This window comes from Hoplias malabaricus, chromosome 5, assembly GCF_029633855.1.
Source record: "Hoplias malabaricus isolate fHopMal1 chromosome 5, fHopMal1.hap1, whole genome shotgun sequence".
Lineage (NCBI taxonomy): Eukaryota > Metazoa > Chordata > Actinopteri > Characiformes > Erythrinidae > Hoplias > Hoplias malabaricus.
Window position 1 is genome coordinate 33,702,170 of NC_089804.1, and position 11,661 is coordinate 33,713,830.

The window sequence follows — 11,661 nt, forward strand, 5'->3', positions numbered from 1 at the left end:
GTGAATGTGTATATACACACGTCACCTGCTCTAGAAATATAATTATAATATCATCCCTTTAAGACATAATCCTCTCAGTCACTCTCTCAGCCTGTCATCTGCACGTTGATCATACCTCATTTCTCTTATCTCTTAGCCCAGTGCAGGCCTTGGTCCACAAGCAAATGTCAGCAAATGCTCTATAATGCTATAATGTTTACAAGAACACGAACAACACCACAACAACGATAATAATAATAACTAAGTGACTGAGTGAATGTGTAAATATTGTCCACAGTTTGAGTGGTTTGAGTGACAGAGTGAGTGTGAGAAACTGTCCACTGGTGTCAGTTTAGAGTTAATTAATGGATGAATAAATGAATGAGAAAGGTGTCATTTTAATAAAAACGGATTAGTAATAATTAAAATATTATAAGTTTACTTCGGTTGGTCTATCTTAATTTGTATTTATACTTTATACCTGTATTTAATTTGAAGACGTGGTGCTTGGAAAGTAGTTTATTATATGCTAACTATGATTTAATTAGTCGTTTACTTTATCAAACTGTATTAATCCTATCTTTTCTCTTGCTCTGCAACTACATTTCCCAGAATGCTTAGCGCAAGCCGAGCGTCTTTCGTTAATTCAACGCGTCGCGAATCAACTCGATTTGTTTGGACTTCTTTCACTGAAACAATAATTACCCTTATTTAAACTGTAGATATATTTATTGTTAGAAAAGGGTTAGTATTTATCTCAGCACGGTTCTCATTTCTGCATTATACTGTGCATAAATGAGTTTATTTGGTTTATTTGGAGTTTGAAGCTGTCTCTTCCGTGAAAAGTCTCTGGGGCGTTTTCCAAAATTCACCATGTCTGTGCCTGTAAGTTTTGACAGTTTCACTTGTTAAAGTCGTGCTCGGTACAAACTGCAGAGTCTGAAACGACTGCAATAAACTAATGCATCATACAGCTGCTGTAATCCTCTACATCTCGAGCCTTCCTCCGTTCATTGTACATTAAAGGTGCAATCAGCGCTTCTGAAGAATATAGTGGTTGCTCTGTTTGTCAATTTACGATGTCGCTCTCTGGAATGATGGAACTACATACTCTTAAGATAAGCTGGAGTGCCAGAACCGATCGTCCAGTACAAGTACCTTACCTCACTGATGACTCCTGTGGCTAAATGCCATCAAATATACACAGCAAAGTTTCACCACATGTAGTGTAAACATTATGGGAATAGCAGAGACTGGTACTACAGCAAATAACCTGTAGTGTTGAGATAATGCTGTAAAAGGTTGTTTTATTGCTGATTTGTAGAGTATATATTTAACCACTGTGTTTTGTGTGTGTGTTAGTTTTCAGGGACGGCTGGGGATCAGCACAGCCGCACACACTCCCGGACCAGTCCTGGTTTTCTGGAGCGTTTGGGGGAGACGATGGGGGGTATGATGGTGGGAGTCGGGCTCTTCTTCCTCTCCTTCTATGTTCTCTTCACTAATGAGGTCAGAGGGATACATTCTCTTTTATATCCATCCTTGTTTGAACAGAGTATTATTTTTTATTATGTATCGCTTTTCAGAATTAGTAAAGTTATCTTGGACTGAATGGAATCAGTTTAAAAACAGTTTCCATTGTGATCTCTGAATGAAACAGTTTATGCTCCATAGAAAGTGTCCCTATAATGTGGACGGCCATGTTTAAAATCGTTTAAGTATGATACAAAGTCTCTGAGACATCTACGAGACCACTAGATGTCAGTATAATGGCTGTTTGATGGCCTGAAATGAAGAATCAGTGGAGAAAATGTTGTGTGACTGGGTGAGTGTGTGAAATTGTCAATAGGTATGAGTGATTGGATGAATGTGTGAGTGTGGTGATGTGTCCAGGGTGTGATCCCGACTTACTCCCAGTGATGCTGGGTAGGCTCTGCACCCACCTTGTCTCTGATTTGGATGAAGCAGTTACAGGGAATGAATGAATGAATGAATAAATAAATGAATGACTGTTCATTTACCCTTCCCAGGGCCGGGCGATTCAGACGGCTGCCTCTCTGGATGAAGGTCTGTCTCAGGTCCTCTCTCTGCATCCCGACATGTACATAGACCCCCAAAACAACAACCGCTTGGTTCACCTGTCGGCCCCTCTGCGGACCGCTCAGGTAAAACAACAAAACATACAATATCTGTTTTTTAAGGTGGGAAACACAAAAGTGATTAATACTGTTTTTTTTTTTCTTTCTTTCTTTCTTTCTTTCTTTATTTCTCTCTCTCTCTCTCTCTCTCTCTCTCTCTCTCTCTCAGCCCCTCTATGATCCTAACTATAAAGTGGCTGTTCAGGCAGTGAAGTTGAAAAGGAATGTGGAGATGTATCAGTGGGTGGAGTATCAGGACTCAAGGTGGTCAAAGTTCAAATTATGAAACAAAGTCACATCCTTGTACCTTCACTCTTCACTTGTAGACTTCACTCACTCACTCACATTTCCCAGACTGAAACCTCTCCACAAGGGGGTGCTATTAGCTTTTTAAATATTTTTTTAATGGCACTCAAGCTTCTGTACTTGATGACTTGTTCACAGAGCTCAGGAAAAAAATTATCATAATAGTTTCTTTAAGTATCGTGACATTATGTTCTTGCAGTATCACCTGCCTTTAATTGAACTTGATGTTTGCTCTCCATGGACAGGGATTATAAAGAAGGTGGCGAAACCAAAACTGAGACAACGTACACATACAGTAAGACTCTCTTTAGCAGTGAACATAGCATGATACCGCTATGTTTTTGATATCAATATTTAAACCAACTGTTTTAACAAAAGCTTGTTTAAGTGGTTAACCCCGCTTACTTTGATTAATTTTATGGTATAGATCAGGGGTCGGCAACCTTTACCACTCAAAGAGCCATTTGGACCCGTTTCACACAGTAAAGAAAACACTAGGAGCCACAAAATCCTTTTGAAATTTTACATGAAATAACACTGCGCATAACAGGGTTTTTTTTTTTTGCCTTTGTGCTATGTATAAACAAACTATACTGTTTTACAATTAATGAACGTAATGACTGCAGAGAAAATGAAATAATATTTCTGCATGCAACAAAACATGTTTAACTCCGAAAAAAAGACGTTGGGTTGACAGTTAAGTAAAATACTCGGTTTATTTGAGTCCTTGTAGTAATGGGGGGAAAAAATGGCGAACTTAAATTATCCACTAGCAGCAAAAAATGCTGTCCTCTCTCTGCGTGTCATCATCCTTTTACTGGCGCCGTGCAGTCAGCTGTCAAAAAGTTCAAGAAACCGCACACTGGCGGGTGTCGCACGTTGGAAGTTGTGACGTGTATTAAGAGCAACAAAATATTTTAAATATTAAAATATTTTAGATGTTACAAGATCGCCATAATCTTCATAGAATTACATTTTGAAAATGAACGAACCAAAATAAAATACATTTTAATTAAATACTCAGTAATTATTTTCAAAAGCTGAGCCACATCAGAGTGATCAAAGAGCCGCGGGTTGCCGACCCCTGGTATAGATGGATAATATGTGTGTAAAATGATTTACCAGCCAAACTTTTAGAGATACAGATTTTTCAGCACATTAGGAAAACAAAATTTTCTGCCCCCCTGCGTACACCTCATATTTGTACTTTAGGAATGAGCTTGAACCATGTACATGTACAAACGAGAGGATTATAGCTATAGAGAAGGCTTGTGGTAAAGTAACTAATGTCTGGTTTGGATGCTGGTTAAAACATATTGTGATAATGTGTGTGTTTCTAGACACTGAGTGGAAATCAGAACTCATCAGCAGCAGACACTTCGATCAAGAGATTGGACACATCAATCCCACGTACAGTGTTCAATCATTTTTATTATACGTTATCCTGCCTTTCACACACAGGTGTTTGAGTTTTTGTGCGTATGTGTGTTTTAGTGCGATGGCTGTGGAGAGTGTAACAGTCGTGGCTCCTGAGGTTGGAGTTGGACACTTCTTCCTCTCTAAAGGTATTTGTTCATGTATTATCTAAAAACATGTTTTGTAGTAATATATTCCCATATAATATTATATATTGTATAGGAATATATTGTTTTAGGGCCATGGCATTGAAACAAATTAATAATAATAATAATAATAATAATCTCTGAATAAATTGTTGCATGTATAATGGCGCAGACACAGTGTAATTGTGGAATGCAATGTTGCTTAAGTCATGCTATGGTATAGATTTCAGGAATAAACACTCAGTTCTCTTCCACATCAGGACCACATTGTGATTAGTATTTAAACCCTGAATCTGTGCAAGAACCTTTTATTCAGAAGAGGGTATGTAGTTTCACAGGATACGATTAATGAGCATGAAAATGATCGATCCAGAGCGAGTGGAACTCCGGTGTGCCCACGAGTTTCTATCGCATTACGGCTCATGAACTGTACAATAAGCTAAAGCTGTATGCTGCAGTCAGGGGCTGCACTGACAGGGATTAGTCGTCATGTCGTGTGAAAGCTTTTAATAAATAATTCTGCTCATTTCACTGACTGCTTCTTTCATTCACTCAGGGCACACACTAAGAGTCTGTCTGTCTACATTTTATAGTAAATAATAATGCAAAACAGTGTTTCTCTAAATATTCTGACTACATTCTCTGAATTATAGGGACCTTTTTTACCTTTTTATTCTCAGAATTCTGACTTTATTCTTGGAATCTTTTTTTTTTTTTTTTTCCCTGAAGTGCCGTGGCCCTAAAACGCCATCGTACAATAGTATCAGTGTTAAACTGTTAATATATATATATATATATATATATATATATATATACATACAATACTACACTAATGCAGTTATTCTATGATTTTTTTTATGGTGTTTTTCCAGAATATGAATTGTAAGTGTGTGTGTTTAGGACTGATTGACCAGATTAATAATTTCCAAAAGCTGCATCTGGGTGGGCTTCCTTTTACTGATCCTTTCCTCACTGTATATGAAGATTACTTTTACCACAGCAGTAACCCCCGGAGACCAGAGGTACACCCACACATGCACGCACACACCCTGAAAAACCTGCTGCTATAAATGATAGTGTAGATTAAAACTGTGTGTGTGTGTGTGTGTAGGTTGGAGATGTGCGTGTGAGTTTCTCTTATGCTGGGCTCAGCGGTGAGGGGTCTTTCCCTGGACCAGCGCAAACAGTGAGTAACACACACACTCATAATCACTGACACTCCTACTATCATCTGTGTCGTAACAGACTCTTCTCATCTGAGCAGGCTTTACATTAGATACTTGGACACTGCTGTGAGTTTAATGGCATTCTGCCTTCATTGTCCTTGTTATTGTTGTAGGTGAGTGTGGTTGCCATGCAGAAGGAAAAGAAGCTGGTGCCTTTTAAAACTCGGTCAGGAGACACTCTGGAGATCCTTTACCTGGAGGAGCTCAGTGCTGAGGTACGTGTTCGGGTGAAAAATGTCCAGCATCTTTCAGCACAGGAGCTGGAGTGTGGAACACACTGTTCTTCTCTTCCCTTGATGAATGTGTGTATACCTGTGTGCTTGTGTGTAGGAGGTGTTTGCTAAAGAGCACCAGGTGAATGACATGAAGACATGGGCTCTAAGGGCTGGCGGGTGGTTCCTTATGTTCCTTGGGATCAGCCTGACCACACGCATCATCTATACACTCGGTAAAAATCACACACACACACACAAATGTACATGATTATTTCTGACTTTTGTGTAAATAATGTAATGCAGTTTCAAGTTTTTGTATTTTCTAGCATTATATTGGAACCATTCTATAGTTTGACACTCAGAGACTCCAGACTTGGCTCTTCTTACCTGACTCTGCCCTCAATCTTAAATCATGATTCAAACTCTCATTTCTTGCACCTCAAAGTCTCTTAATTCTAAACTCACATCAGACTCCAGGCTTCACTTTGTTCACTTTATGAGGTGAGAAAAGGAAAGTGCTTCTTATTTGTTGTTTGTGCTCTGCAGTGGACTGGGTTCCTGTTCTGCGCGAGCTGGTGTCGGTGGGTCTAAAGGTGTTTGCCGTGTGTGTGTCCTGTTGTTTCTCTCTCCTCACCATCGCGGCTGGATGGCTGTTTTACCGCCCCCTGCTGGCTGGCCTGATCGTTGCACTCAGCCTGGTCCCGATCTTCATCGCACGCTCTCGAGCAGGGCACAAAAAACACCAGTGACCACTAAAGACCCAGGGGTGCATTCCATAAAAGGTTAGCACGATAAATGAAGCTTAAAGGCAAGAGTTTTGCTTTAGTAGCATAAACAAAGCCTTAAGCTATACTTGAATGAACAGACTTGACTTTTAGTTTCAGTTTATCTGGCTAACCCACAAATTGTTTTGTGAAATGGCCCCCATGTAATAAAGTATATATAAAGTATGGATTAATCAACATATCATTTTAACAGTGTTAGCAATGGACAGATGGAAAATGGTCTCAAGTGAATAATAATCTTATGTTAATGTACGTCAAAGTCAAGAGAGTTAACTGTCTCAGTGGTTTGGTGTCATTGGCTACAGCTGTAAATAACATTGCATAAATGTCACAGACAATGTCTTTAAAAATATTCAACATTAGTATAAACATGAACAGAAATACAGTAGGACATAGAGCTCCATATCCACAGATCAAAATATTTGGAAATTGGAAATTAAATGTAAAAAAGGGGAGGGGGAGAGAACCTGATGATTTAATGAAGGAATGACCATAAAAAAACACAAGCTTTCGAAGTTAATGTAGCGCACACATTGTTATTTATATTTATTCTAACACTAGGATTAGGGTTTCTTTTTTTAAACAGCTTTAAATGTCATGTTCTCAGTCTGATTTTTGCGTTTGTATTTTTGTTTATGCACATTGTATTTTCTATGGGCAAAAGAAGTTTTAAGCTCTAAAGTAAAACTTTTAAAGCCCTCTATTGGAGTGAGACAATTTAAAAGTGCCTCATAACTTGATAAAATCATGTGTGTTTGCTGGGTAATAATTGCATATTTGTGTGAGCTGATATGTTCTTTTTATGAATCAATCTGTTTCCGTTTTCAACCAAATACAGATGTAGAGTTCTGTGTGTGATGTAATGTTTTGACTTTTTTAGTGTGGTGTTTATTTTTGGTTTTTCATTTTATATATATTTTTTAAAAGTATAACTTTGTCAGAACTGTTGCAAGTGGTCATGCTCAACAGCCCTATATAGTGCACCTCTAAGAAGCAATATGAAGGAACACGTCTGTAAATGTGTCATAAATCAAGATTGCTGTTTCCAAAGAAAATCATATTTTGAAGAAATGTTTAAATTGATTTTGTGACAAATGCCAATTACTTCAAATGCCATTAGTTTTGTTTTGTACACAAATGAAAATGCTTTTTTCCCCTCTTAGCTGTTACCGTTTGGTTTTGAAGTCATTTTAAATATAAAACTATCCACTTCTATTAGCTACTGTTCAATTCCTTGAAATAAATATTTGTAAACTCTTTTCTTGCCGTATCAAATTTTTTCCTGTTCAATATTTAAGAAAGTTGTTCCAGATAAGTTTGAGTGATTCCAGAACAGCCAGAAACTTCTTAAAAAGTTTTTTAATACACAAAGTTACCAAATTATGTTTGTTTGTTTTGAAAGAAAGAAAAAAAGGAAAAAAAATAAGAGTTTCAAGTCTTGTCCAAGTGAATGCACTCCAGAAAACACACAGACATGGGCATGTTTTCTGTATTGCACGTTGGTCCTGATCATCGTTTTTTTTCGTCTTCATTGCATATTTGTAATCCAAAATAACTGCATGGGCAATTGGTCACAGTGAGGGACAGAAAACTCAGCCAAGCGCACACTACTCGCACATCCACTGGCATTTTACCTCTTTTACCATTGGCTCGGCATGAGTTTTATATGGCAAATTTAATCGTTACGTATAACGGCGCTGACGGGGCCAATACCTTGTATCTCCATTCTAAGTCTTTTTTGTGTGTAATTTAAACTCCAAATTCTCTTTGGGTCATGTTAAACTTTCTGGCTAAACAAACTGATATAAAGAGCCTAAAATTGTTTTGGGAAAATATCTAGTTACTTCAGAAATATCTTTTCTCCTGTAAAAGCAGTTCTGGAGATACAAGGTTTTGTCCAGACAGTGACCAAACAAAAAGGTACAATAAACCACATCGCTCCTCATTCTGCCTTGGTTTTTAAATACTGACAAAAAACAACTTCCATAACTAGATGCACTGGTTTCATTTTTAACAGACGTTAAAACAAAAAGCGGTTTTGTTTTTTGAGCACAGTCATTTCAGGCCAAGGACTTCTGAGCCAGAGCACAGTTCTGTGTTTGTTTACAGTAGCAGACATTTTGTGCCCTTCTTGCCCTTTCTGGCCTGCAGTGCTGCCCTGGTGGCCATTTCAAACACCTCCCTCACACCGTCCTTCGTCTTGGCCGAACACTCCATGTATCCAAAGGCATAGATGCGGTTTGCCATGTCTCTGCCCTCCTCTGGTTTCACAGGCTCCTGTATGAAGGAAAAATGTTTATGTTAAAGATGTTTATGGGAATATATAATTAAAAATGTCAGAATCATGCTTTGAAACACACAAGACATAAACGACAATAAATTGCATTATTTTATTGGTGGATATCAACAATTGGTACTAAAAAAAATATTAAACCACATTATTAAAAAAAAATCCAAACAAACATCCTCCCCACAGAAATTTCTTTTTAAATTGTAAAGAAATCAATCTTCTATACCAATTTGGATGTAAGAAGTCAAAGTTGACCCTAATCTTTGAGCTTGTATCTGCTTGGTTTAACTGTAGTTTCAGCACTCTCAGATCAGGTTTAATTGTTAAAAGATAAAGACTGCCCTGAGTTAGTCATACCTGCTTCATCTTGGCCAACTCGCGGCGAGTGTGGTCATCATTGCGAAGGTCCTTCTTGTTGCCCACCAGGATGATTGGGACGTTGGGGCAGAAATGTTTCACCTCAGGGGTCCACTTCTCTGGAATATTCTCTGCACAGACAAACACAGATTAATTTGTAATTTATTTCCAATGTAATGTCTTAAGTTTGGCAGTAGCTGACTTTGTCTTTGTCGCCCCTTCTGGTTCCAATAGAAACTGTTCTATACAAACTGAATGCTGAGGTGCAAAATCTCTCTATTGTAGTTGATTAATATAGCTATTTCTGTCTACACAGACCACACTGACCGAGGCTGTCCGGACTGTCAATGGAGAAGCACATGAGGATGACGTCAGTGTCGGGGTAAGAAAGCGGACGCAGACGATCATAGTCCTCCTGACCAGCCGTGTCCCACAGAGCAAGCTCCACCTGCCGAAAAACAGAAGCACCCTTTGCATAATCTGCACATAAAAACATGAAATGAAGCAATGCTTTGGAGCAGCTACACATGAGCTTAAGGTCACTTTGCTCAAGGTCACTTTGCTCAATCCCAGGTGTGGAGTAAAGAGGTATAAACCCTGCAGCACTGGGCTGTGGAGCAGTGGAACTGTATCCTGCGACCAGCAAGAGAAAATTAATTCATGGCGGAAGTGCCCTTGAACAAAGCACCTAACCCCCAAACTGCTCCCCGGCACTGAGGTGGTTGGCAGCCCCCTGTTCTAATTGTGTGTGTGTTCACTGCCATGGATGGTTAAAATGCAGATAAGCAATTTCCTTATGGGAATCAATAAAGGTCTTTCTTTTTCTTCCTTCGGTAATATTCTGATATGTATTATAAAGCTTTTTCAACAGAGATCAGACATCCTGATTAATACCATGAATTCATTAAGTGTTCCCAAATTTATAAATCATAGAGTTAATTTCATATTGATAACTGAAACAGATATTTCATATTGTTAATGATAAACATTGATATCATTGTACAAAGAATTAAGTGTTCAAATGATACCTTTAATTAAAATAACTAAATAAACTGATGTGGCTTATATTACACAAAATTCTATAATAATCTATTTATTAATCTACAATAATCTATTTATTCATTAATTATTACTTAAAATTGAGACACAGAGCCTCACAACTTTAACAATGAACTTCTAGCACCACTCTGAAGTGTCAGTTCAGCAGTTGCATCTTCCTCTTTTTTGAGAACAAGATGTCAGCATTTAACCTGAAGAGAGTCAAATTAGTCCCACTTTACCTGTTTTCCATCCACCTCAATATCAGCCACGTAGTTTTCGAACACAGTGGGAACATAAACCTCAGGGAACTGGTCCTTACTGAAGACTATGAGGAGACAGGTTTTACCACAGGCTCCATCTCCAACAATCACTAGTTTCTTACGGATCGCTGCCATGTTATCTGCAATGGTTAAAGCAAATATCCATAACTGTTGCAGAAAGCTGACTTCTTATTAAACTTTCTGTTCCTCACCAAATGGTGCAAAAATAAAACTCTGGTGACTAGTTTTAAGACTCAAAATATTTTTTAAAAATGTAGTATTTTGCAATTCTGTCACAGTTATAGGTGATATTTTATTGAAAATATCACTATTTTGTTTATTAAGAATAACAATTGTAATAATGTCATAAATGGAAGCTAAATAAACAAACAAAAAGGTGAAAAATATAAGGTTCTAAAGGTTGTGTCTAAAACGGCCACAAACATCAGCACAAGATAGGATGTTTTTGATGGACACACCGTTTATGTTAGCTACCAACATATTTCGCCGCTCTGATCAACAGAATATCTGAGATACTCACTCATTTTGGGGTTATAATTATACCATAATACAAGTATTTATTTAGTTAATTGTAATTAAACTGTTAGCTACAAATTTACTGTTGGCCTTAACAGCTGGGTGTACAAAACACCTCAGTTAGCTTAATCTACCTCCAAACAACATTTTCAACGTTGAATACATACGATAAAGCGCAGGACAGTGATTATTATTACATACCTTTTACATAATTACAAGTTCACTAAACTTATAATTAGAAAAGCAAATCTGAAGACTTCTTGATCAATTATTCCGTTCCACCTTAAATGGTGTTGTAGTAACTTACTAGCGCCTCAGGCGCCAGAATGTAACTGTAGCACTATTTAAGGTGGAACTGAAAACTCGAATATAAATCTGCCGAGTATGAAAATAAACTTACCTCACGTATAATTTAGAAGCCATATATTTATGGAAAACATATAATTAACGGTATCCCATACAAATACCTAACTTTATAACACTGTCTAAGACATTAAAGTGCTTCGAAATTTTACCATTATCTACTTTCTTATCGGCTTCATAAGCGGAAGTCTGATTTCAACACCAAAAATAACATATTTGCGACGAACAAAACTCTCATTATTAAAGCTCCAGTGAAACAGTGTACGGTGAGAATTAGAAATCAGACAGTAAAGTCAGGAACAAGTGAAAGAAAATGTTGTTTTTACCTTTGTGTTTGACGCTTGTCGAGGTTTTTTTCCGGGCTCCCACCCTAAAGCCTAAACTCCGTATTATCGGCTTCTGCTGTAACGGAGTGAAGCAAACTAGGGCCTTGTTCACAATTGCTCCCTATTTCCTAAGTAGTGCACAACGTAGGTCAAAAATGAACAAACTTAATATAAAAAATAGCGTACTAAATAAATAATATGTCAACTGGTAAATCATAAAATGGCCTTCTATTAGACATACAATGCACTATTTGCGTCTACAAATAGTTATATGAC

The 11,661-nt window shown here is 37.7% G+C and overlaps 2 protein-coding genes across 2 annotated transcripts; one reads left to right on the forward strand and one right to left on the reverse strand.

The window, feature by feature from the left end:
* The first annotated feature begins 632 nt into the window (after nucleotides 1-632).
* On the forward strand, nucleotides 633-7,463 carry LOC136696946 (transmembrane protein 43). Its single transcript, XM_066671742.1, has 12 exons — nucleotides 633-864; nucleotides 1,342-1,488; nucleotides 2,010-2,144; nucleotides 2,287-2,381; nucleotides 2,669-2,718; nucleotides 3,764-3,833; nucleotides 3,918-3,988; nucleotides 4,886-5,007; nucleotides 5,097-5,171; nucleotides 5,325-5,426; nucleotides 5,542-5,659; nucleotides 5,973-7,463. The coding sequence occupies exons 1-12, from the start codon at nucleotides 853-855 to the stop codon at nucleotides 6,173-6,175; spliced, it is 1,200 nt and encodes a 399-aa protein (XP_066527839.1). The 5' UTR covers nucleotides 633-852; the 3' UTR covers nucleotides 6,176-7,463.
* An 11-nt stretch (nucleotides 7,464-7,474) lies between these two features.
* LOC136696948 (transforming protein RhoA-like) lies at nucleotides 7,475-11,545 on the reverse strand. The gene is made up of 5 exons (XM_066671745.1): nucleotides 11,386-11,545; nucleotides 10,139-10,299; nucleotides 9,186-9,306; nucleotides 8,859-8,989; nucleotides 7,475-8,488 (listed from the first exon to the last, which is right to left on the reverse strand). The coding sequence occupies exons 2-5, from the start codon at nucleotides 10,292-10,294 to the stop codon at nucleotides 8,315-8,317; spliced, it is 582 nt and encodes a 193-aa protein (XP_066527842.1). The 5' UTR covers nucleotides 10,295-10,299; nucleotides 11,386-11,545; the 3' UTR covers nucleotides 7,475-8,314.
* Between the last annotated feature and the right edge of the window lie 116 nt (nucleotides 11,546-11,661).